This window comes from Heptranchias perlo, chromosome 23, assembly GCF_035084215.1.
Source record: "Heptranchias perlo isolate sHepPer1 chromosome 23, sHepPer1.hap1, whole genome shotgun sequence".
Taxonomy (NCBI): domain Eukaryota; kingdom Metazoa; phylum Chordata; class Chondrichthyes; order Hexanchiformes; family Hexanchidae; genus Heptranchias; species Heptranchias perlo.
Window position 1 is genome coordinate 30,687,699 of NC_090347.1, and position 26,344 is coordinate 30,714,042.

General features: G+C 37.2%; 1 protein-coding gene across 1 annotated transcript in view; it reads right to left on the minus strand.

The window, feature by feature from the left end:
- Positions 1 to 342: 342 nt before the first annotated feature.
- Positions 343 to 26,344, minus strand: part of tbcd (tubulin folding cofactor D) — a 259,910-nt gene continuing 233,908 nt past the window's right edge. Inside the window, exons 33-39 of the mRNA XM_068004296.1 lie at positions 18,524 to 18,645; positions 17,749 to 17,826; positions 13,107 to 13,196; positions 8,491 to 8,578; positions 6,346 to 6,455; positions 3,083 to 3,167; positions 343 to 849 (exon numbers count right to left, since the gene is read on the minus strand). Coding sequence (XP_067860397.1) covers positions 829 to 849; positions 3,083 to 3,167; positions 6,346 to 6,455; positions 8,491 to 8,578; positions 13,107 to 13,196; positions 17,749 to 17,826; positions 18,524 to 18,645 — 594 coding nt within the window. The 3' untranslated portion in view covers positions 343 to 828. The remainder of the gene's footprint in view (positions 850 to 3,082; positions 3,168 to 6,345; positions 6,456 to 8,490; positions 8,579 to 13,106; positions 13,197 to 17,748; positions 17,827 to 18,523; positions 18,646 to 26,344) is intronic.

Sequence of the window (26,344 nt, forward strand, 5' to 3'; positions counted from 1 at the left end):
AATATGCTCCTCTGGTAACGGGAATTGCTAACTTTTTTTTAAAAATAGCTGTGAATTGCAGTTTGAAGATGATCCAGTAATAAAGATGGGAGTGATATTACATATGTAGGTACACAGCACCATGCAATTAGTACCATAGTAACACTGGGCTTTCTTGTGGTGGAAAAATACAGTAAAGCAGTCTGCACATGGGTAGATATTTCAAGGGTCTGAATTCTACCACTTCAAGGTTCGAGTAGTAGACTGGCTTTAAGGAATTTTTTTTTAAACTGCATAAAGATTATTTTTTGATTTAGGTATTTGTTTGAAAATTGTTCAAATAAAACTTCAGCCACAGCCCAATAGAGTGTAAGCAGAACTCATGATTTTATTTAAGAATGTGTTAGGTTCAGGTTGATCATACAAAACAGAACATTAGCTCTTGTACAGTCCACCTGAACAAAGTAAAGGATGTTGAGGGAGCAAAGGTGCCATCTTGTGGGTGAAGGGTTACATCTAAACACTGCATTAAAAAACACATTTTGCTAACATTAGTGCATTTACATTTGACTTATTCAGCATTTTTACCCCCTGTAGTATCTTAAGGAAATCTGTAACCACATCAAGAACAACATCTGGAGTGGAATGCTGAGGTTGAACACAGTCTACTCTTTATTCGTGTGTATTTTCACATGCTGAGCAGCTCTTCAGTCATCTTCTTACACGGCTTGCTTTGTAGTGGCATCCAGATTGGAACAGTTTGTGAAAGACATCCGACATATAGTAGACTGAACACACATTTAGCTCTCTGCATGTCCTTGTCTGTCCAGACACATGGCAAATCTTCAATCATAGAACGCCTTGGTACAGCTGTGGTCGCAAAAAGAAGGGGATTAAAAAAAATTCCTCAATCCAAACTAAATAATTGGAAGTTATATATATATATATATACACACACGTACACATACATATATACACATACATGGTTTTAAAGGGCAATGCAAAATTTTAACAGGCTTCTCAGCATATTTAGATTTGTTCTGCAGAAATTCAACAAAGTAAAAATTAGTATGAAAAAAATCCAATGTACAAGACATTCCCCTGAAACCTACTTTATAACCTCGACCTGTGAAACAGTTTGTGTGTGTGTGAATGCAGGATTCCTATTTGATTTCTGATTGGTCCAGCAGCAACCAACCAGACTGCAAATCCAAAACATAAAGCAGCCATGATAGTATCAACATCTATGGGTCACTGCCTCTGAAATGTGGACCAACAGTGGGCACCAGGTAAGTATCCAGACCTCACCTGGAAACAGAGTGGGAGTAGTAACTCACCCAGGTGTTGAGCCCTGACCTCCCAATGGCACCAATATAAAATTTCCCTTTTCATTTGCCTCCTGCTGTGCTGCTGCATCCTTGCCTTCAAACATGTACTCCAGACCCCGGGGTGGTCACCATCAGCACCATAGAAGGCTGGCTACTACATATCAAAGTTAATGTGCTCTCCCTGCAGATTTTATTTCTACAAGGAGTCATGTTAAATATTGAACTAGATTTTCTACAATGTTTATTATAAAACACCATGTGTTATCAGAGGCACAGCAGACACCAGTGTAATGAGCAATTTGCTGAAATCTACCTTGTTTTTAAAAGGTCAAATTTTCATTTAAGAAAGGTGGCTGTAAAGTAATTCTTTAAAAAAACAAATATTGGATTTTATAAAGGTGTCAGCAAACAAATGAATAAATAAAACCTCCCCAATCTATACTGTTGCTTTGCATTCTCTTTCAGCTAGGAGGGGAGGACAGTCTGTGTCACTGGCTGCTCCCAATAGAGCTCCGCGAGCAGTTGTGCTTTAGCAGAGCAGAACTGCTGCCATTGAATTCTCTATCCCTCTGGGATGAAGTCCACTGCTACTGGGAAATGCACCTTTCAGCAGCTTGGCTCATACATGGAGAAATTCACCCACTGTAGAGAAAGTCAAAATTAGGATTTAAATATGATTCTTCTAGTGTATGGTAGAGCTATTAGGCTAAAACACGGCACCCTCTACAATCTAAATGTATCCTCATTATACTACCTAATAACTACTATTGTTGGTTCTTAGATGATCCGTATGTTTTCTTGGAAAAAAATGTAATCTAATTCTCTTAAACAGTTATATGATCTACAGAATATGCCTGAACAAACAATGTACATTGTTTATACTTCTAGGCTCAGAATTTGCTGCAATGACATCCAGTCTCACATAAAACCTCTCAAGCACAGATGCCTGTTCCAAACTAAAAGCGTAACTTCCAAGATCCATTACACATTTATTATTTTGAAACATGGACTGTGAGTTAAGTAAAGTGTTATAACCTAGTGCTTGCTTTTACTTATGTTTAATTTTACTTCTCTGCTTGATTTATAGTTATAGCCTGAGATATATGGTATGTCAGAGTGTTATATGTCTGGCATTCGGAGATCGAGAGAGCATGATGTAATCCACACCATTTTGAGTGCTTATTTTAAACAGCAAAAATGGTTCATTGCTTACCTTGCAGTGATAAAGCTACCCAAACGTTGGAAATAGCTTTATTCTGATAATAATTAATGCTAAATCTCAAACATTTGCTATCACTCCCACTCCTGTGGAAAACACTCAGTTTACTACATTGCAAGGATAGTTCCCACATAGGCTGAGCTTACTTCAGAACTGCATGTGTAAGTTTGCAAAGTTTTAAGTCACAAGCAGTGACTACTACTTGCTAGGGCTGATACCTTCCTCAATGGCTGGGTAAGATTTGTGTAGGTCAGTGATATTGAAACTATTTCACTGAACTATATGGGGTAGGCAGGAATGCTTTGCCATTCAGACTATTTAACTTGATCTGTGATGGGTTTAGAACAAATGTATCATCCCATATTATCAACAGAAACTGGCTAATTCAATCAGGTAACATCACACTGTACGGTGACAGTAAAATTCCAGCAAACAAGCTAATCATGAAAAAAGGAGAAATATCAGGAGATCTAATTTGCATGAAAGGATGCAGGGCAAAAACATATGCAAAGCCCTGATTTGATGACAAACAGTGGTTTCTCATCTGCTAATATACCTTAGTAGCAATTATTGGTTTTGGAACACCCATCAGATCACACAGATGATTCCGCTGAGCTCGTACGGTGGCAAGATCAGCATCCCTGTTGTCAAAACAAATTTCACACAAGTTAACTGTTTGTAACAAATTCTGTAAGCATGAATAGCATTTTTGTTAAGTATAGCAACATTTAAAAAAACTGAAACAATCGACAATAACGCATTTATAAGAAGCATGGTTCGGCTACTAAACCTTGTTAACCTTGGATGAAATTCAGGCACGCTCCTAGTAAAGTGTCGTGTGCTAGAAATTAATTCTCTGTATTCGATAACAAAACCACCCAAGCTAGAATATGAATTTCTTTGCATTTTTCTTCAAGGCACAGAAACTGCAACAGTAGGACCCATTCAGTTCACTTTTGAGGATTTTCTTTCTCTCAAGTGGTGGTTGTGATTAATTGATGCCAACAATACCACATATTAACAGATCATTTATTATAAAGCCTTAGAATAATAAAGTTATTGTATAGTATCCAAAGATATTTGGATTCTGGAATTTCACTGCATTCTTCCACAACCGCCACTGAAGCAGTTGCAAGCTTACCATAGTTAAATATACTTAAAGATGTACTGCTTCATTTTTTATATGACTAAAGCATTTTCAGTTATAACAGAAATGAAAAGTAGCAATTTAACAATAGCTCATAATGCTTAAAATTGCACTATTATTCAGCATGCTTATAGAAGGCTGATTTAAAAGAATATTGAGATTCAGATTCATTTGAAACGCATACAATTTCTTCACACCGTAGGCTGATAAATTTAAAACTTGACTGCACACTTAGAATTACATTTTGAAATGAAAAGAAATATATACAGGCTTCAATGCTAAATTTCACAGTAAGTACAAAACTGCAGTGTCTCAGGGCATTACTTAAAAGGACATTAATTAGATTTAAGGAGGCAAAATAAGAAACAGACTGAAGAAAGTGGCCAAACTCTGCCAAATGCCAGCTGGATGAGGTTAACCAAATCAATCCTTTCAACTAGTCTCCGCTCTGTGCAAAACATTCCAACTACTTAAATTCTTGAGTTGATCCAATTTCCTGCACTCTCTCAGCCATTACGTACTTTAATAGTCACATACGTTATCAGATATTAGATCACTAATCTTACTGGCCTATGTGACACTCAGTATTTAATTCAGTGCAGATGAGAATTGAATTGGATGCTAGAATCCCTCTAACTCTTCCAACATCATAAATCTATATATGAAGTGGAAATAAAAATCCCTCCAACATACAGTAAACTTTCATCTGGGATGGCACTACTATTTTCCTTTATGTGTTCAATGCCATTTCACAGCTGTGTAGTACTCTACAAATAAAGAGAAACAGATGCTGTTCATTTTACAACCATTTTATCAATAACATCTGTACAACTACAACGAGTTAATACATTACTTTTTTTTTTCAAAAAATGATTCCCCCCCACCCCCCCTCCCTCCACAATACCTGTTTCTCCTCTTTGGTAAGGTTCACCAGACTGATCCCTGGGATGGCAGGACTGTCATATGAGGAGAGACTGGGTTGACTCGGCCTGTATTCACTCGAGTTTAGAAAAATGAGAGGGGAACTTATTGAAACATATAAAATTCTGACAGGGCTAGTCAGACTGGATGCAAGGAGGATGTTTTCCCTGGCTGGGGGGTCCAGAACGAGGGGTCATAGTCTCAGGATACGGGGTAGGACATTTAGGACTGAGATGAGGAGAAATTTCTTCACTCATAGGGTGGTGAACCTGTGGAATTCTCTACCACAGAAGGCTGTGGAGGCCAAGTCACTGAATATTTAAGAAGCAGCTAGATAGACGTCTAGACACAAAAGGCCTCAAGGGGTATGGGGAGAGAGCGGGAATATGGTATTGAGATAGAGGATCAGCCATGATCATACTGAATGGCGGAGCAGGCTCGAAGGGCCGGATGGCCTACTCCTGCTCCTATTTTCTATGTTTCTATATTCCCAGATTTCATTCCTAGATTCTGGTTGAGAGGACAGGTGGATGCCTGCAGCCATCTTGAGGAAACACAATTGTTTTGGGACTGAAAAAAAGCTCAACAGTTTCAGCAGGAGATTTTGAATAACATTGACTAGTGTAAAGCTCAAAAACCTGTTTAGTTCTGTGTGCTTTATAGATAAACATATGTTATTAAACCTGTTTTTATAGTATAAAGTGGTACGTTTTAGTAGCGGAAGAATGGAGTGTGTCTTGTCCAATACACAGAATGCAAATATTCAGGATTCTATGGTTGGACTTCCATCCAAAGGGCCCAAAAATGATCAGCCATCTTTGATTGTCATTTAGACTTGACTGCTCTCATTTTATCAGCCTGGCTACCAGACAAACATTACATAGCAACATAATTCATTGGCTATGATGTGCTTTGGGACATTGCAAGTTTTTCTTCTTTTTTCTAGTGGTGCATTCCATGCAAGGGAAGAAAAAATGACAAATCCTGCCCTTAGAGATTAGAACAGTTACTGGGCAAGTTTACAGCCCAGATTCGCACTGCGAGTTGAAGGTGGATGTGTGTAATGGGGGAAAAAGCATGAATAATAAAGGATGTCTAGTGAATGATTTACAAAAAATACATTGTTTTTTGGATTTCAATTAATATCTGTAATCAATTAAGGCAGATACTATCCATAAACCAAGTACATACATGGTTTTAATGCACTTCTAACCCTTTTGTCATTCTATCCATAATTCTGATATTTTTCCCAAATTAAAAGCAGTTTTTGTGATTTTCTCTATTTAAAGTCCCATAATTTGACGGGTGCCAAAAGATTTTTATCCGGTCACAGATGAACAAAAAGTAACATAATTCAAAGACTGAAGAAGTGTAACTCTTCTTTGTGGCTCTTGGTAACCTAGCTTTCTTTCTTAGGCGTTGTTAGTATTTCCTCATCCTCTGGTGCTGCTATTTTATACCTGTACAAATAAAAATTACAATACCTACAGAATAGAGAATTTACACCTGATGACAGCGTTTGCCCCACTGATCATTTGCTCATGAGAAAGACCTTCATGATTATAGATACTTGTGAGCTATAGATCTTTTATACCTATAATGAAGAGTGCAGATGCTTTTCAGCTTGTCTGCAATTTTAATAATGACAAATAGCACCTTAAGAAATGACTTGTTTAAACTTCAAGGTTGGTTTGTTTATTGAAGCACACTGAACACAATGTAAGGTTACTTCCACCGCAAATGCCACTTACCAGTTGTTGTCACTAAGACTTGCCATCACTTCGTCCAATACCTCTGCATCAATGACATCATCATATGTTATAAGCATTTCATACAGCTGGCTGGCGGTTGTCTTCCTTATCTGTGCAAAAGATTAATTAGGAAACAACTGCCACGAAACACAAAACCATCACTGAAGACGTCTGCCACTTCTGGGACTTTGCAAATGAAATAAGATCACACATAAGCTATTCCTCTGCTAGATTATTTCAATTTACTGATATTCTTAGTTTCCACATATCACTTGAAAGTCAAATAAATTAGAAGTGACAAAGTGATCAGGTGCAATAACAACGAAATATTCATACATCACCAATGCTAGATTCGCTTTAGAGCCAGTGAATTGAATACATTTGCGTAAATTGCTTTTTCCACTATAAAGTGTAATTATAATGCAAGATTAAGTTTGAGGATTTGTAAATCCTTACTCCAAGATTAGCAGTGATATGATTATTCATCAATTGCTCATCCTCTGAGTCATGTATTCAGCACTGGACTGAACAGGGGAACAGGACTCAACGTGTAAGTGTCATCCTTATAACATTGATGTTGATGGGATTAGTCTATTCAGAAACTAGTCATTGACTTTCCTTGCTTCCTATTCCAGTCCATTCTAGGTATCAACAGGACAGTGGTGGGGCAATAAAGGCCATGATCAGCCCGTAAACAGAAATACTGTAGAGTATTTTGCAATGGGGTCTGCTTGATTTGCATCATTGTAGCACACCTGCTTCTCCGAATTAGTTAATGGCAGGAGCCCTATAATTAGGGTTGTATAAACAACTAATTTCTAAAGGAAAAGTACATTAGCAGTTGCTTACATATGGATAAATACTTCCAATTTCAAGGTCTTACCTCATCACTTCACTTCCCCTTTAACATCAGACTAGAATCAACTTTGAAGTAATTTATGATTCTAACGACCTATACTTTCCCAAGAATGATGCATCGTGTTTAGCATGTGTGCTCTTTAACATTTCTTTTTAAAATGTTACATCGTTTATAATTCTTTTTGATCCAGAGACCACCCTGGTGTAATTTCACTATTTTACCACTCAGGCTTTCAAAAAGAACATTCAGAAGACAGAATTTTCACTCCAGTTTTAACTGGACACAATCACTGTAATTCTTAATAACATTTGTAAAATTGAAACTACAAATATCAAAAAATATATAGCTATTGCACTGGAGGTACACCCACTGAAAATTCCACTGAGTCAATGGCATATTTTAAAATATGCTGCAGGCACATGCTCAATAGTATGAGTAGCACAAATGGGGGCAATGAACTAAATGGGATAGTTTATCAACAAAAAAATTAAAATAAAAACTTACACCTTGAATGCCAACCTCCCATTTTTGAATGGATTTACTGACTCAGTGCTTTCCTTCACTGCAGAATTCTGTTTCAGAAAATACAGTTGGACTCCTTCCAGTGACCACATGACTTAACAGCTGGTACAGCAGCCATGGCCAATCAGACAATGCATCGCCTCTCTTCTATAAAGCCGCTAAATCCCTGTTTGTGCTCTGATGCATTTACTATCCTCATGCTTGTTAAGTTATGATCACCCTTATGCATTTGTTGTCATGGCAACCTTCCACTGTAGCCTGAAGCAAACCATTAACTGATGCAGAAGTAATGTTCTGTTACTTCCACAAAAGTAATTAATAAACTCAGAGAAATACCTTTGGGCACCTTTATGCATTTCCACAGATATGCTTTTGGCCGCATTCTTACTATTTCCAGAGAGGTAGTTTTGCTTAATTTCTCCCAACAGAAACAGCAGCTTGGCTTGTAATGCATGATGCAGAAATCCTGGAGAATTACATCACTTTGATATAAATTAACTGATTTATTGCTCCAGCAATTTTAATATAATTTATTAACGTACATGAACTGAAGATTACATTCACATTGGTGTGAACTGCACAGTGCGGTTTATGATAACGATGAGTTAAAGGCTTAGAGTGTCAATCTATCTGCCAAAAAACCTCAAGCAGCCAGCAACTTTTTATATGGTTCATCACTTGGCAAAGGTGCAACACAACACAACAAAGGTGCCTCTACCACACAGCTGGTTCTTAAGAAATTAAACAAATTAGTGAGTGCTTACTATTGGGAATGGGTAGCACAATAGGAGCAAGAGCTGGAAGAGAACGTTCTTTCTGATATCACCTTGGAACTGAATAAGCCCACAGAACCTGCAAGGCAAGGCAAATCAAATCAGAGTATATATAATTATACAAAAATACATAGACGAACATTCGTATTGAGATTCGTAAGTGCTGTGGGTACAATTCTTCATAATGTTAAAGCACCTTAAGGACTGGTGCATGAGAAAAGACAGATCGTAATTAAAGCATAAATTTTTCATATTTGTCAATGTAAACAATATAAACTTATCGGCAAAAACAGTATTCTGGAACTGATGCAGTCAAGTACCAGGAACGTAAGTCAGCTGGAGTAATTTCTGTCTCTTGTACAGAATGACATCATTGTGCTTCTCAATCTGGTTTGAGATCCTAAAATGTTAGGCAACTTTACGAATTGCAATGATAATCTTATTATAGTTATTCCACAATTTTTTATGTGGAATATCTATAATTTAAATGTTAAAATTTCAAACACACGTAAAGAAAACCAGAGTTCAGGAGAGGATTGGAATATCATTTGCAAAAAATTGTAATTAAACAGGACACTTATCCTGTGAAACTAATTGAGCACTTTAGATCAATACCAGATTTTGCATGGGTCAACTTTCTTATGGTTTTTCTCAATAGGATTAACATTATTATCTCTCCCTATCCCCCAAGGCCCTTGCATCTTAGTTTTCATAGCTTCCCAAACAGCAGTAACACTGTTTTCACCAATCCTCCCCTGATATCTCAACACTACCACCACTAAATAGCAGAAATGCAACAGAAGAGAAAATATGAAGACATTACATAGAACGTACAGCACAGAAACAGGCCATTTGGCCCAACAGGTCCATGCCAGTGTTTATGCTCCAAAAAAGCTGCCTCCCTTCCTACTTCATCTAACCCTATCAGCATATCCTTCTATTCCTTTCTCCCTCATGTGTTTATCTAGCTTCCCTTTAAATGCATCTATGCTAGTCGCCTCAACTACTCCTAATGGTAGCAAGTTGCACATTCTAACCACTCTCTGGGTAAAGAAGTTTCTTCTGAATTCCCTATTGGATATATTGGTGACTATTTTGTACTTATGGCCCCTAGTTTTGGTCTCCCCCACAAGTGGAAACATCTCCTCTACGTCTACCCTATCAAACCCTTTCATAATCTTAAAGGCCTCCATCAGGTCAACCCTCAGTCTTCTCTTTTCTGGAGAAAAGAGCCCTAGCCTGCTCAATCCTTCTTGATAGCAGAACTAAGAGGTTATAACTATGATCCTAGTAAATCTTTTTTTCACCTTCTCAGTGCCTCTATATCCTTTTTATAATATGGAGTGACACTGCTCCAACTAGGATGAGCTGATCATTTTAGTAAGGACTTCAAGGTTAGCATTAAGTGTAAACACAATTCATAATCTATGATGAGATTCAAAATAAAAATAAAATGCATCGATTTCTTGAACTAAAGCAAGTATAATCTTTAATTAAATACTGAAATTGCCCTTGTTTACACCACTAACTCACACAATATAGTTAATTCATGTGTCCTTTACAGTACAATTAAAAGATTCTTTAAATTGCCAGTTCGCTCAATTTCACAACAAAGCTCTACAAACATTGTCAGTAGAATCTCAGAAGATACCTGAATATGATATTTTGGAATATGCTTTGTGGCCAGATCACAGAAACACACATAGCAAATATAAAGCCCTGAAATTTACATATACTTCAAAAAACTTTAAAAAAAATTGTAACCAAGGTTTTCTATAAGGAACTCCTACATACCAGTACAGTTCAGGCATTGGAAGGTTCTCAGAGGAGGATGAACAATGATCTTTCGCTTCCCTCCTCGTCATTTCTCTCGCCCCATAGGTCCAGAAATATCGTAAAATACTTTCATATCGCTTAATTTGGTATAACCAGTAGCTAATCATTAGCTCAATCATTCAGCTGGTATAATACTCCAAGGGCCATGCAATGCTGCCTGACATCGCTTTTGGATATCAATTTTATGGCTGTGTGTCTTCAATCGTGCTCTACATATTACTAACTTCCGTTGGCATTTAAAAATCAGGAATACAGAATGAGCTTTTTTAGAATACTGGTAAATTGTTTTCCTAACTGAGGTACAAAATGGTTAAATATTTAACTACCTTTACTGTCAGAGGTACAGAAATATAACTTTCGAGAAAAGTAGCCTGCTGGTTTTATTTTCCCACGGGAAATTTGCATGTTGAAAAACATGAGGCCTATTCTGAACTTGCGCGAACATGCTCTGGGGTTTCTCTCCCTCCGTTCTGTCACTATTATTGTTAATTATGTATTTACAACCTGTGACATGAGTAATGTTAAAACTGTAATGCTACACTGCTGCTGTCTGTTGGAAAGAAAGTAATTTCAGTCCTGTAAGTACATTGCATTTCTTTGATCGTCAACTCTGTTTTATATTACTAATGTGGTGCACGTCCAATGGAATATATGCCAGGGTTCCTTATTAATCTGTAACACATATATCTGAGAATGTATAAAACAATGAAAGAATATTTTTACTTTTGTTTGCCTAAGTGGGATGTAAAATTCAGCCCTTATAATGGCATGAGTTTCTTGGTACATACCTTGCTGCTTATACATAGTATGTTTAGGCGATTGTAACATTTTTGTCCGCTTTTGCCTTTACTATGATATTGTTAGCATGAAGTATCAAAATTGCATTGATTGGAACAACTTGTAGCTACCAGGCTGCCGTACAATTTTAAACTTACTCATGTTAGCGCACTAAATTCTGAACTTCGAGATCGGAATATGAATCACAAATTTGATGGGCATAAGCTCTTGCCCTAAAAAAAGGTTTGCCAATTTCAGTCAAATCAACTGGGAAAAAGTACCTGGAGGTTCTGGTGGTGGAGAGGAGATTCCTCCTCGTGTTCTCTGTTTGATCAACCAGGGAATAGCACTGTTGAAATCATTCAAGAAATTTATGGGTTTAACCACTCCATCTTCTTGTCCAAGAAGGGCAATGTGTATGAAAGGCTAGCTCGGGGGTGGGGCAGAGAAAATGTATTGATGCAGTATCACCGCAGACTTTACTATTACAGTATCATGTTTACATGTACTGTGGCCGTCATTAAAACACAATTGATTTTTAAACTGAAATTACTTTTTTCATATGCAAATACCTTCAAACATTTAAATTTCAAAATATATCTTACCCATATTTAAATAATCAAAATATCACACAGACAGGTAGTAGTTAGTTTGATGAAGTAATCAAAACACAATTCTATTTTTCAAACTGAAAATGAGGGGAAAGCCAAAATTAATATGGATGGCAGAGAAGAAGATTTCACTCTTGCAAAAGTTATTGAAGAATAACTTTTAGTTTTGTTTTCTGTCTGATGGTCTAAGATCTATTCAGAAAAATCTGTGAAAGTTCAACTCTCCTGAACTGACATTTGCAGATTGCAAGAATGACTGCATCATATGACTTAGATTACAAGATGAAGATGTCATGATATGCAAATTAGATCATGGCATGCCTAATTACAAACACAACAAAAAGTTGGCCAAATACTTTTTCCCCCATAGAGAACATTTTTTTTAAGCATTCTCTGAATAAGTTTAAATATAGAGATCTGATTTATCATTGCTCAATCAAAATGATCAGATAAAGGCAGCTTTGTGGACAGAGGTCACTCAGCAAACATCACAGGCACTGAATGTGGCAGTCAGTAATAATGAAGGCTGTTCTATACACAATAAAATATTGGAAACCTTTCACTCACTGATAGGACCAATGCCAACTTGCTAGTAACTACAATGGTACAAAATTTGGAGCTGATCAGAAAGGGGCAAGGGCAAGTTATTAATACAGTTAGCATGAATGGTCTTAATAAAAACTTAGACTCTGCCTATGTAACAGCTCTTGATCTATTTACATCCTCATGTAAGGTTAAATTCTCTCATACTTGGCCAGGTCAACAAATATCAATCAGATATAGGTTAAGCTATTTTCTGGGTGCCACCAAGCTATCCACCAATCCTGGTTGTGAGGCCAGTAACCAGCTCTTATCTTACCAATGGAGGTCAGTAAACAGCTATTAGGCGGAGTACAAAAGCAGGGCAGGCTCGCTTTTCTTCAATTTTTCCTGCCTCCATGTGATAAAAGGTTTTACTGGCAGCATAAATACCAGCTGAGATGTTAATTCAGTGTGTGGAGCATCATAGACGTTCTTACAATTCCACATAAGAGTGCAACATGCTGTATCAACAAGGTACTCGCGGTTTATGTCATCAGATTTAATTTCACAGTATTTTGTTAGTTCCCCACCCGCCCCCCCCACCCCCCCACAAACAGTAGGGTTCTATAGCATAAAAAATAAGCCAAGAAGGCTGTGTTTAATGCGACACTAGCACATTATGACCCAAGCGTAACAATTTGTGACCAATTTGCACTCCCAAAACCACACAGTCTAAATGATCAAGTCTGATGTAATTGCAGAAACCATGAATTCAGTTCCAATGGCAAACCCAATTACACACAATGAGGAAGGAATCTTAACTGAGGGAAAAAATACAAGTGGATGCCTGGATCTACTCACACTGAAATGCTAGCTCGAAGTTTCTGGACGTCTTTGGACTTCCGAATTTCCTCCTTGCAGAGGGAAAACAACTCCTTAGCATAGTAGTGACTGAGAAACAAACAGAAACAAAACATTCAAAAATGCGCAGGAACTGTATTTGTGTTGTCTTCAGTGTAATATTTTATTAGCACAACAAGGATTGATTATGGGTGACATTCTGTTTATTATGGATCAGTACTGACAAGGGAAAGTCAGGGCAATAGGACTTCTGTAGGTGAAAGTGCCCCCCAGAATATTCTGGGGGGCACTTTCACCTACAGAAGTCCTATTGCCCTGACTTTCCCTTGTCAATCCTTGTTGTGCTAATAAAATATTTTCTGCCAATCACCATACTTGATTAATATTACAGTTAAGCAAATTCTAATTTCTTTACAGCAGTGTCCTGAAACAGGTCATCTTTTCATTTGTAAGAGAAATAACTAAGATGCGTTGAAGTGTTAAGTGCCCATCCATTTATTTTTAAAGAAAGATTTATAAATTAAATTGAAAGGCAAAAAATGAATAAATGGCAGAAAATGTTCACATACTCCTACCAAAAACCCATTTTGTTCACTTTAAACTAAAGATTCAAGTATAGGGCTCATGATTAAGTTGCTTACATCTCCTTGTTAGCAGACACACAAACTTCTGAGCATCAAGTCATGGTGGGAAGGTGGGGGGCAGGGTGAAGAGAAATTATATTCAAAATGGATTTGCTCCAAGGCACTCAAATGTAATTCAGGCCCATATATTTCTCCACACAATGTTTATATTAATAAAATAAATTACACTTCTACATCCCAATCATACAAAACACTAGCATCCACAAACCAGAAGGATTTAAGAAGATATGGCTTAATATAAAACAAACTGTAGTATGATATTAGTCCACATAAGCCAATAGACAGCAGAGGAAAGTCAGTTTCAAGTCACAAATTGATTTATTTTGCAGTAAGACACTACTTTATAAGTTGCTGCTCTGACTTTATGCTACAGCTTGAGGTTTGCCAACTGAATTGATAAAAATGAAATACATTATAAATAAAATTATTTTGCCAGGGGTTCCCTGATGGCTCATTGAGTAAATGCACCATGTGGTACGGTGCTGAACTGTGTACAGAAGGAAATCCCCAGGTTCGATCCCTGCTAGTGTGGTGGTGGGATTGCTACAATTGGGACAAGCAAATCTGAGAAGAAAAAAATACTACGTGGACTTCTAACAGTTTTTTAATTCTAATACTAATTACACACAATATTTGTAAATGTTAAGCAGCAAAAAAATAACAAGTTCACCCACTAAAACATTGCACTGTAAGATAGCCATGAATGTCTACATCTATAACAGGTTACTGATTAAAAAACAAATTAGGCACTACTGATATCCAGTGACTCTTACATGTGTGCACGCGTGATATTGGATGAGGAGAGGACTAAACTTGGCTCTGTAGAACACACACAGCCTAGACATATTCACAAAGAATGGTCACTTGGAAGACGTGATAAAGTGCTGCAAGTGCGCGGGAAACCATATACCAGTATGATGGAATTACCGTAGGAAAAGAGCTGGAAATTTGTGGGGAAAATTTGTTTTATGAAACATTTTGCAATGGACTCAGGCAACAGAATCTACCATTACAGGCCTAAAACTTGGGGGCAAGCAGAAACAAATTATTTGTCATTAAGCATCATTCCGTTGTTGGCAGAGAGAGAGTAAGAGAGATTATTTGCCTCCCTCTCTGCCTACGCCATTCTCCACAATTTTCTTCACTTTCTTCTCCTCCTTCATTGAAGGTGTTGCATCATGCTGGCATATGATTCCATGGACCCCAGCAACCTTCCAGTACCTTGACCAAGTGCCCAATTTCCATGTGTAAGCTTAGCCACTGAGTGTTTGAAAGCTATTTGATAGTATGGAACATTGGGTGAGTCCAACTCAGTCCTCACTTGGCATCCACGCCAATGCATTTTCCAGCAGTTGTCAAGATCAGTGATTTGGAATGATCAGGATTAACCCTAATAGTGTTGACACCAACTGTAGTGCCCTAACTGAGATCAATGAACTCAGAATAGACCGTGGACTAAGCTGGGAACCTCCTTCATTTGTACCTTAGTACATATTGGGAGATGCATTTATCCACAAGGCCTACAGGACAGAAAGGGACAGATTTTAAATGGAAAATATCAGTTGGAAAAAAATACAGCAAATGAAAATCAAAGATTGAGAAGCTAACTAACAGAAAAAGTGTGATAGAAAAGAAGGCAAGCAGTATAAAGTGAGCGGTGTGGGTATGATAAACAGATCAAGATCACCAAGCAAGAGGGAGCAGGAGTGCACATGAGTGAAAGGAAAGGCAAGACCATAGGAGACATAGATTAATAAAAACAAACTTGCATTTATATAACACCTTTCACATCCTAAGAGCATCCCAAACAGATGGGTAAGTGTCCACACATTTACATTTCTTTCTGCAAAGTTACAGTAATTCAGCAGTAGCTACAAATACAACTTCAGTTGATTTTATTTCTTCACCCCACTTTAACTTTCTTTCTTCACAATTTGTTCCTGTGCCACCCTGGCAAGGTAAATAAGCAGGACTGAGATCAATCACATGCCATTGGCTGGCTACCAGGAGGAATGTGGCCACAGGATGGTATTAACGGTATTAAAAAGTGTGAAAGGGGCATCGTGGCCAGTATGCTATTACTAGATCAATAGACATTTAATCAAAATCATGCATATGAATCTGCAATACTAATTTTATAAATATTATTACATAGCACTTCACACAAACGTCTCATTTTTCAAGATATATATTTAATGATGTTGTAAAACAAGCATAATGATTGCATATATTGATTGCACTGTTAACGGAGCACAAAGAAGCCAATTCTATTACTGTGTCTGGAACAAGTTAGTTCAAAAATTGTCTTTGTGCACCACAGAGTAAAGTCTCATTTGGTTCTGTCAACCAGCCACTTCAAATATGCTTTAGAAGAAAAGTGCTGGGTCTCTGTTATATGAAATATATCAAGTTGCAGACACTTTGATGGCAGTTGGGAAAATTCCATTTGTTCAACAGGCAAAATTCCTGCAAAAACAGTCTGCATCAAGGGAAAAATGCAGGCTTTTCCAGTCTTTCCTTTACATGAATCAGGGACATGTGTGCCCTGAACACAGGCCATCTACTTTAAAGGTAAGCAGCATGTCAATTAGATCTCTTATGGCATGGCCCAGGGTGGTCTCTGAAATAAAAGTAGAGCTGTGCTGCCCTTGAATTAATTTTTAGCTGAAGGAGAAGCAATGAATAGTTCAAGGCTCAACAGATTCCAGTCCTTTGAAACTTAATGGCAGCAATATGTGGACTCTTACAAATCATTTCCATTAATTGATTAGGAGTAACCAATTTAATTCTTATTGCCCTCATAAAACATTCATAGCTGACAAATCTTTGTACTATCTTTAGCTTGTTTTGCAGAATTCATGGCATTTCTAAAAACACCTGAAACTCTTGACTATCATAAACATGAACATTGTATTAGATACCTTTAGAGGTAGAAAAGCTCCAAGAATTTTTTTTAAATTCTATCAGTATACTAATTCTATAGGCATAAACGTCACAGTGCAAAGTTAAATTGTATTCAACCTGAGAGAACTTTTATGCTGATTAACATTTACGTTTGAATAGTACTGCTTATAAATGTTATACGGGAATGGTTAGTATCAGAGTTCAAACAACTGTCAAAAGTGTAATCAGTATTAAAGTCAGAAAGCTAACCAGCTTATCCCTTCATGGGATGTAGCAGCAGCTTCATGCTAGTTTAAAAAAAATTAGAGCATTCTGTAAATTGAGAAATACTGCACCGCTTTACATTCTACTTCCCCAATGTTCACATTTTTGGAGTTAAATTACCAAAAGTGTAAGTGAGTACAGTACTTTTGCTCAGTGACTATTCCTTTGAGAGCTGCAGAGTATAGAGAACAGTGGTAAGAGTAGCTTCTCAATTATCAAAAATAAAATGGTGATGTTTCATTTAGTTCTACTTCACTTTGGGTGTAGGTGATACACTTTATCTAGGGCTCCAGAGAACAGTGCTCAGCAAAGTACAGCATGAGTTCCAAGGTTTGAATGTTGTGCAAAGTAGTTTACTTTAAACACCCAGCATATTTCAGAGCACTTAAGACATGATCAGGGGCTGCAGTGTTGTCATGTTTATTGAATTTCTCTCCCAGTGTTGTTCTGTATTGAGATACTAGGAGGTGCTCAACAATAAACTGTGGTAACTCTCCATCCAATTTCCCCCCGCTCTGGTCAAACAGACCCAGGAAGAGCCAGTGACATGAGGACAGCAGGGGAGGTAACTTTTAAAATACTGCCAGGTTTTGTTCAGCAACTTCATCTGATGCCAAAGTTAACAATGGAAACACTGTTTGGCAATTCAAGGACACAAACCAATGGAGTTCGAGTGGCGAGGCATATTGATGCAATAAATTTGATTTTTATTTCAATTCAAAAATGGTACTACATTTGTCTAAAGATTAAACCAACAAAGCAGAGTCATAAACTGCGAGAAAAATAAGTCTGTAAACAGACATTCATCTCTTACTAATATTAATAAATACCTTTCATCTACTGTGAAAATATCGAAGCATCCATTAGCTAGCATCTGGTCAAGCATCTTCAGCAAAGGGATGGACACCCTGAAAAGTAGTGATAGTGTTGAAGGAGGAGGAAAATTGGAAATGAATTACCAGCTTAAAACCCATGACAAATTGAAGAATCTAAGGGTTTACTGTCATCTTTCAAAATCAAGAGCTCACGGTACAATGGTTGATTTACATTTTGAGTAATGAATGCTCATATTGAGAAGCATCTTTTTTAAATCAAAAGTTATTTCAAAAAGGCTTCTATATATGATTAGCATTAATCAAAAAGACAGTACCTGCAGAGTGGGAGGGGTAAACCATAGAAAAATGTCTAAAATCATTTAAGTTGACATGGCTTTAACATGCACATTATAACATAACAGAAACCAGATTACAGGGAGATTTTTTTCACAAAAGAACATTTTTCCCATTGGTGATTTCTTAAGTATAATCAGTAAGGAACAGTATCTAAACAAAAATCTGTATAAGATACAATTACAACAGTTACTGCTTAGGTGCCAGTCAGTTTGGCTAAAATGCTAAACACACGTTTCCATAAGATTAGTATTTTTTTGTTTAATAGACAGAAGTTAAAAAAACAAGTGGAAAATCCAAATCCAAGTCCCTTATGGCCAGAGTAGAGTCTTGATCAGTGACTGGCTAAGACTGTCAAAGATCTAGCAGATTCGACCACTAAGTGTCCTTTCCAAACAATAAGTAAGCCATGCACATTTCTGTGTGTTTCCCCCACCTGTCATTATGTATATTATCCTTAAAGATTTGTATTAAGGTTCCACAAAACTTGTTCATGGCTTCCAGGTCGCTCTGGATTGTCTTGAGGTAGTCAAAGAGTGACTGGGCTGAATATCGCACCTGAAACAAAAAGTAGAATGGAGTAAATAGAGATCATAAAAACATTCCGCTGTATAAAAGTATGGTCAATTTAACAATTAAGACACAAATTTACACTTTAACAGCAGACACCAACTGTTGATGAGATCGGCTTTGTTATTCAGTACTATGGGGGTTTTTTTACCTCAAAAACAAAATGCAAGCAACACTCAGCTTCTCCCTTTGAAAACAATGAGGTCATGCAAAAAGCAGCACAATTATATTCAACACGGAAGCCATATGTATAGTGGCACTGCCAATATTTTCAGCATGAAAAAAACAACAAACACATTACTGAAGGAAACATTTTTAGTCTTGGCAAATACCCTTCCTAGTCAATATGATCAAAAGAAAACTTTAGAACTAAGTTCTGATGAAGGGCCATACCCAAACAATTTTTTGTTTTTAAAAGCATTAATATACATGAGGCTAGATGTGACTGATGTCAATAATGGTGAACACTTACCACATTCGTATGGCATTCTTCTGTCTACTATTTTATTGGAGGCAATAACCCATTTAAAATAACCAGATTTGATCTGGCAGCTGCCCTTCTTGCCCTCCAATTGATTTAATTGGATAACCTCTAATCCCAGTGAAAAAAGCAGATTTTTTGTCTGAAATACTGACAAGCTGACACACGGGTTGAATGTTGTTAGCTTAAAAAGCTGACGGTTGGCATATGTGGACTTACTCCTGTCCTATGTTCCCTCTTCAGTCTCTCCTACTCCCAAGTCCACCACTGGAAATTTGCTCACTTCCATCGAATACCCTCGAGAAAAATCCTATTGCCCTTACATTAATTATTACCAATCACCTTGAAAGCTCTGATATAAACCTTAATGACCAGTATGTTTTTTGGCATGGCTTTTCTAACGGACCTACTGGGAATTTATAAGCTTCCGTTCTTTTTTAACGTTAACAGGCAGCTGGGAGGACAGTATCTGTTAACATAAATGACGTAATCATCATTTGGATGCTGATAAGCAGAGCTCTGGCAAGAACTCCATAAAGAGTCGGCAGTGTAACTCAGGTCTGCCAGTCCCACGATGGTCCAAAAAGTTACCTGGAGTATTAAAGTGAGCTTAGATCAACAGCATTATAATTAAGGCTCACTTACTGAGCTTCCTCTCTCCGTTTGTGTATCACTGCGTCTGTGATAGTTTGAAATAACTGGCTTAAAATCTTACCACAGCAATACAAAAATAGAATGTAGGAAAGGTAAAGGTTGTCATTTTTTTTCAATGTGTACTGCTCAGTCATTTCCAAATTCTTTTTAAGATTTACGTTTAAAATAATACTGAATAAAAACAGCAGGAACAGCACCAACATTGGGCGTACAACTATGTCGATGAATTGAGAGAGCCTGGAAATCACTGGGAAAACAATAGAGACGTAGGTGGAAGATTGGAGTTTATTTTGACCTAACGAAAGTTAAACGTGATGAAATATTAAGTTTAATTACAGAGCAAGCTTGCTGAATTTAATTTAAAACGGTTGCTGTTATTTCTGTGGTGTCCATACTTCAACCAAGCTGTTATGACAGTGTGCCTCATGGCGGGGGGCGGGAAATAGAAAAGGTAAATTGCTTTATTTAATTGAATATAGGTCACACATATTCCAGATCCAATGTGGGTAAAACTAAATATTTATGGGAAACTAAGCTTCATTAAAAATGCACAGACCCTCAGAACGTAAGTAAATTTCAACAATGCTCTCACGGAACCAATATATATTTGATGATGGTGAAGAAATATTGCTCTCATCCTTAAAGTGTTAATCAACTGCTGAAAGAGCTCTTGATGACTCACTTGTTAAAGCCAATAACTGAGTCATACAGACTGAAAATTAGTTGATCTTAGCACTAGGGCACTAAAATAGCCTTACAGGCCCTGGACACAGAATTGGAAAAAAAAAATCAGCCAAGGTTTCTGTTCCTAATTCCTATTCTGTAATCCCTAGTGAAAAGTGGACGTTGGGGGAGGACAGTATTGGTTTAGGCGATGATGCCCCCCACTAACCCCCAGTCAAAAAGTCGGACGACACTCTGTCTCGACTCTCAGATGAGGAATGGACACTTTGTCTGTGGAATCATATCCCAGCAGGAGCAAACAAGGGAGGTAAGGGGGAAAAAAAACAGGAGAAAATTGGCACAAAATCAGCTAGATAAAACTGAATAACCAATTCCTGCTATTAAATTCTGGATTTGTGTGTGTTCATAAACTGAAACATTTGAGCACTTGGGTTTATTCTTTTGCCAAAACAAGTGAGCCAAAGCACAACGTTTAAGAAAAAAAGGTCTGATTTTAAAAAAGTGTGATAACTTAAAATTTATTTTAAAATCAACCTCTTGCAAGTTTTACAATAATTTTTTTTTAAAAACTGGCCACATTCCTCTTACACTGGGTAACGTTTAAAAGTAAAATAACGCAGCCCTGTATCATATTAATTCTAAGTTCTGAAATAAAATGCTCAAACATAAGACAATTTAGACATCTCAAATGTAAGACAGTTTTCTTTTTATGTTTAGCCAGATGCCAATATATGCTTTGAAAATATCAAAGAAAAAAGGGTGGTATAATTTTAACAAAAATATTCATGATTGGATGGCTAGACCCCATTTAAAGTAGAGTTCAGTTCTGGGCACTGCACCGCAGGAAGGATATATTGGCCTTAGAGGGGGTGCAGCGCAGATTCACCAGAATGATACCTGGGCTAAAAGAGTTAAATGATGAGGACAGGTTGCATAGACTAGGCTTGTATTCCCTTGAGTATGGAAGATTAAGGGGTGATCTAATTGAGGTGTTTAAGATGATTAAAGGTGTTGATAGTTCCTCTCTATCTACCCTATTTCCTCTAGTGGGGGAATCCAGAACTTTAACTTCTGGAGGCATAACTTTAAAATTAGAGCAAGGCTGTTCAGGGGTGATGTCAGGAAGCACTTCTTCACACAAAAGGTGGTGCAAATCTGGAACTCCCCCCCCATCCACACCAAAAAAGGCTATTGCGGCTAGGTCATTTGAAATTTCAAAACTGAGATTGATAGGTTTTTGTTAGGCAAGAGAATTATGTGTTACAGAACAAAGGTGGATAGATGGAGTTAAGATACCAGTCAGCCATGATCCAATTGAATTGCGGAATAGGCTCGAGGGGCTGAATGGCCTACTCCTGTTCATATGCTCCTAGATAAGTCAGGAATATCCAAACTTTTTGTCGTTGCACCCGACTATTAAGCATTATGGAACTGTGCAAGTCACATATAAAAAAAATTGGAAACAAGACACTGACCACCACTGAGATGCAGACTTAACCCTCGGGCGCATGAAATTCAAGTAGGTGAATGCAGTAAAGTAAGAAACATAAGCGCTAATAGAAACTGAGCCACCACTTCTCAGGTCAGATAGTAAGAGCTTGTGGGCCACTCCCCAAAAATAAATAATCCTCTAACAACTCTGAGCTAGCCTTGATGACACTAAATGTAAGATAAGAGAATTATCAAGTGTATAACAACCCAGACTGCTGGTAAAATAAAATGATTGACAATTTTTTGTTTGTGTTTTTTTATGGGGAATTTTCCTTCATTAACTATGACTATCAGAATTTGGTTTGATTGTACAAAGTAAATAGTGCCACGTTATTGATTCCTATGAGCCAAACCACAATATGCTTGCCAAATAAAAGCAAAACTACTATAATAGTAGCCATTGTTACAGATATGTCTGTTAAAAAGAAGCCAATTAAAGGAAACCATTTACTTGGCAGCTCAGAAGCTCTAGTGTTACAGTCCCTGCCTTGCTTCTTATTTGAACTTGTCTATCTTCCTCGAGGGACTTTCACCAGTTTTTGGCTGAGTTGCTTGTTTTTTTTACGCAAAAAGGAGCGCCCCACATCAGGGTGAAAAGAAAATGACAGGACTATTTCTGCCTAGAAAATTGAAAGAAAGAAAGGAAGGAACGGAAGGAAAGACAGACTTGCATTTATATAGCTTTTTTTAAGACCTCGGGACGTCCCAAAGCGTTTACAGCCAATCAAGTACTTTTGAAGTGTAGTCACTGTTGTAAGGTCCACAGCCTAGCATAGACCAGGGGAAGGAAGGTATTAGATGGCATCAAAGAGACACCCTCCCCCCAAAAACTGGGATGAATTTGTACAAGCTCTCTGTTTTATTTTGTTACTAGGAGCCATGTTATAGCAAAGGTATTTTATTTTTTCCATCACATAGATCACTTACTTTCACTTTGTAACATTGCCCACCTCTGCGATGCCTCAGTCCCTCCACTGATGTAATCGTGATACACGCTTGATTACTCCATTACTCTTGTTGTCGCATCCTTCACCCTCTAGCATATCTACAACTCTGCTGCATATATCCTGCTTGCCCATCTCTCTGCCCTCACTGACCAAGATTGGTTCTCCAACTCCCAACTCATTAAATTTAAAATCTTTGTCCTTATCTATAAATCCTTCCATAGTCTCACCCCAACCCCCTAACCCCATCTCCACAACCTCCTCCAACCATATAACCCCCACCAGAAATTCCTGCTCCTCTGGCTCTGACCTTCCCTCCCTTCACCCACCATTGGTGGCAGAGCTTTCAGTAACTTGCATCTTACTCACTGGAATTCCTTTCCTAAATTTTTCTGACACTCCTCCTGTAAAAACTTCCAAAAATCCATCTGTTGAACCATGCTTTTGTTCACCCTTCCTAATCTCTCCTTTGCTGACATTTTTGTTTTCCAAATGCCCATCTGTGATGCACCTTGGGACATTTTTTATGTTAAAGGTGCTGTATAAATAACAACAACTTCCATTTATAAGGTTTTTCTGTTAGTGAAATAGTGAAATGTGCCGTCCTCTATCATTATGATCGACATATATATCATATATTTATTTGAGCGCATTTTGTATATTCTCCTGCTAATACCATTCAACAGACGTTGATTCTACAAGGTCAACAGGGCATGATTATACCTCACCTAATGCAGGTACTTTTAATGGTGTTAAAATGCTTCTATTATATACAAAACTTGGGCAGGAAGTTATGTGTGTGATGACTGTTTGCCAAGTAGTATTATAAAGCATTTCATGGCAGCTAATGTTCACAATGCAATACCCAGAACAATTGGTCTTGTGGTTCCAACTGACCTGGAAAGACTTGGAATATCTTCTCTCTCATTAATTTTGTTTGCCTCTGTTCTAGTAAATTCAATTTGCAGTCACATGTGAATATTCTGTAAAGAGACAACTGTCTTCTACAACATACATCCCAAAAATGCCATAACCTTAAATTTAACCCTGGTTAATCCTGGTCCAGGGACGAAGCTTGCATGCCATTGCAGAGATTTTCACTAGTGTCCCCAATGTGATAAAACGGCATAGAACCGATTCTGAAATTTGAATGTCAAGTTATCCAGAATATTAAAGGGGGGATCTCAGTTTTAAAAACCAAAGTTACAAGGATTACACTGAACATTAATGTGCCTTTGTCTTTCTTTATTGAACCTTTTTTTTGTTCAAACAGTAAGTGATGATGACATAATTGTTGAACCAGCTTGGTGAAGTTAAGAATCCTACAGTGACAATATAGTTACCCCAGACAATCATCTAAGAGTGACTGTGTCAATTCAATTGTTTATATTAATTTTAGCTCATTCACACTATTGAGCACTTTTAAACCTTTTTCTGATATTATCAGTACTCAATGTTTAAAAAAAATATTTAAACTAACAGAACTGCATCACCCTAAAAACCATAATCATAATTATAGAAAAATAAACCATTACTTTTTCCAACGTTTCCCTTATTCAGGTTTTCAGTACTTCTCCAATTCCATAGGACTTTAACACTCTATTAGTTCTTTGTCCATGAAACTTCAAATGATAAGCTTTCAATGTTCATTCAGCTACCTACTAAAATGAACTAATGTATCTCGTATAGTGATTACTGAGACATTCTCAGACACATTAGAGGAGATTTTCCCAGGTCTGCACCAAGACATGCTGGATCGCCTGGGCAGAGTGAATATTGGAAAAGTGTGCGGGTCAGAGCACATGCCTGTAAAGGAACCTGCCTAACTGTCCTTCCATTAGTTTAAACGGAAGAAAATTGGACATGTTTCTTTATAGGTGCTTGATCCAACCTGTCTAATTTTCTGATAGTTGCTGCCCAGGTGATCCAGCACAGCTGGGCACAGACCCAGGAAAATCTTTCCTATTAACTCAGTTACTGATACAACAGTGTCAGCTGCTCTCACTGCTACTAAACTATTTTACATGAAATTTAAACTTTACTTCTAAATTTAAATAATCTGCTTTACCATCTGAGATAAGCCGTAAACCAATTTATTTAGCACATAAATTATTCATATAACACACACAGTGATATACAAAGAGTCAGATTAGGATAACGTGCTAAGGAATCTTTACAGATTTCATTAGTTAAGATTTCCTAAGCACAGGAGAATTTAATTTACTGACAGGTACTGTTCTGCACATTGTCCATTTCAGTTTTCTTCTTAGTAACTGTGACTTCTTTATTGGTATCATTTCACTGGTAAGTATCCACTATGTTCTATTGTTAGTACTTTCACCACAAAAGCTAAGGTGATTATATTAAATAAAAATACAGCAAATAATACCAAACAATAAAGAATATTTCTAAAGTACTCTAAGGTTATAGATTTCTTTGCTGGGTAGAAAATCTAGATGTCTGAAAATGACCTGTTGTTTTCAGCACATCGTCAAGTTATTACAAAGCAAAAGCAGAAAGCATTCTGGGAATAATTAAACCTGTTTTCAAGCAGATCTGCCTACACTGAAATTGCCATTATGTGAATGCTAAATTGATTCTGGTTCGTTCAATGATGGTAGTTCAACTGTACCAATGGGTAGTATTGGTCAAATTCTTGCGCAACAAAAGACAAATGATGTCTCGTTCTAACCGCAACCGACACGTCAAGTCTGCAGTGACAACTTCGGCAAAGGGTTTAAGAAACAGACTGGGACAGTCTAAAAAATTTTAATTTTCTGAAGAAAATCAGTTTGAAAGTCTCATACCACAACAAAGGTAATCGGAATATTATGGAAGGAAAAAGTCTGTAACTACATTAATTTTGATTAAAGGGGTTTCATATCTGGTTAAAGAGAAAGCTTTAATTTAGTTCAAAATGTTCATGTAACTATTCTAAGCAGTCTTAGCCCAAATGTGATGGAATGCTATTTTAAACTGAGGCTTGGGTTGGCTTTGCATGCAAGTGAAATGGCATCCATTCCATAAAGCCACACATACAACAATCTAGCAGAATTAGCATATTCAAAATGTAGTTTTATGCCATTAAATCAAGATTTTGATCAAACCCAGTAGTGAATTTGCACTGTGTGTGTGGAAGGATATTTATTTGTGATAATCTGAGTATTACATTATCATACCGTAATTCAATAGCAGTGTTCTATACCACTTTTCTGGAATTGAACTTTCTTCTAATTTCAATATAGCTTCATTACAACCAGAAATCAGTATTATAATTACACTTCTTCACACAAAGGGTAGTGGAAATCTGGAACTCTCTCCCCCCAAAAAAACTGTTGCGGCTAGGTCAATTGAAAATTTCAAAACTGAGATTGATAGATTTTTGTTAGGCAAGTGTATTAATGGTTACGGAACCAAAGCGGATAGATGGAGT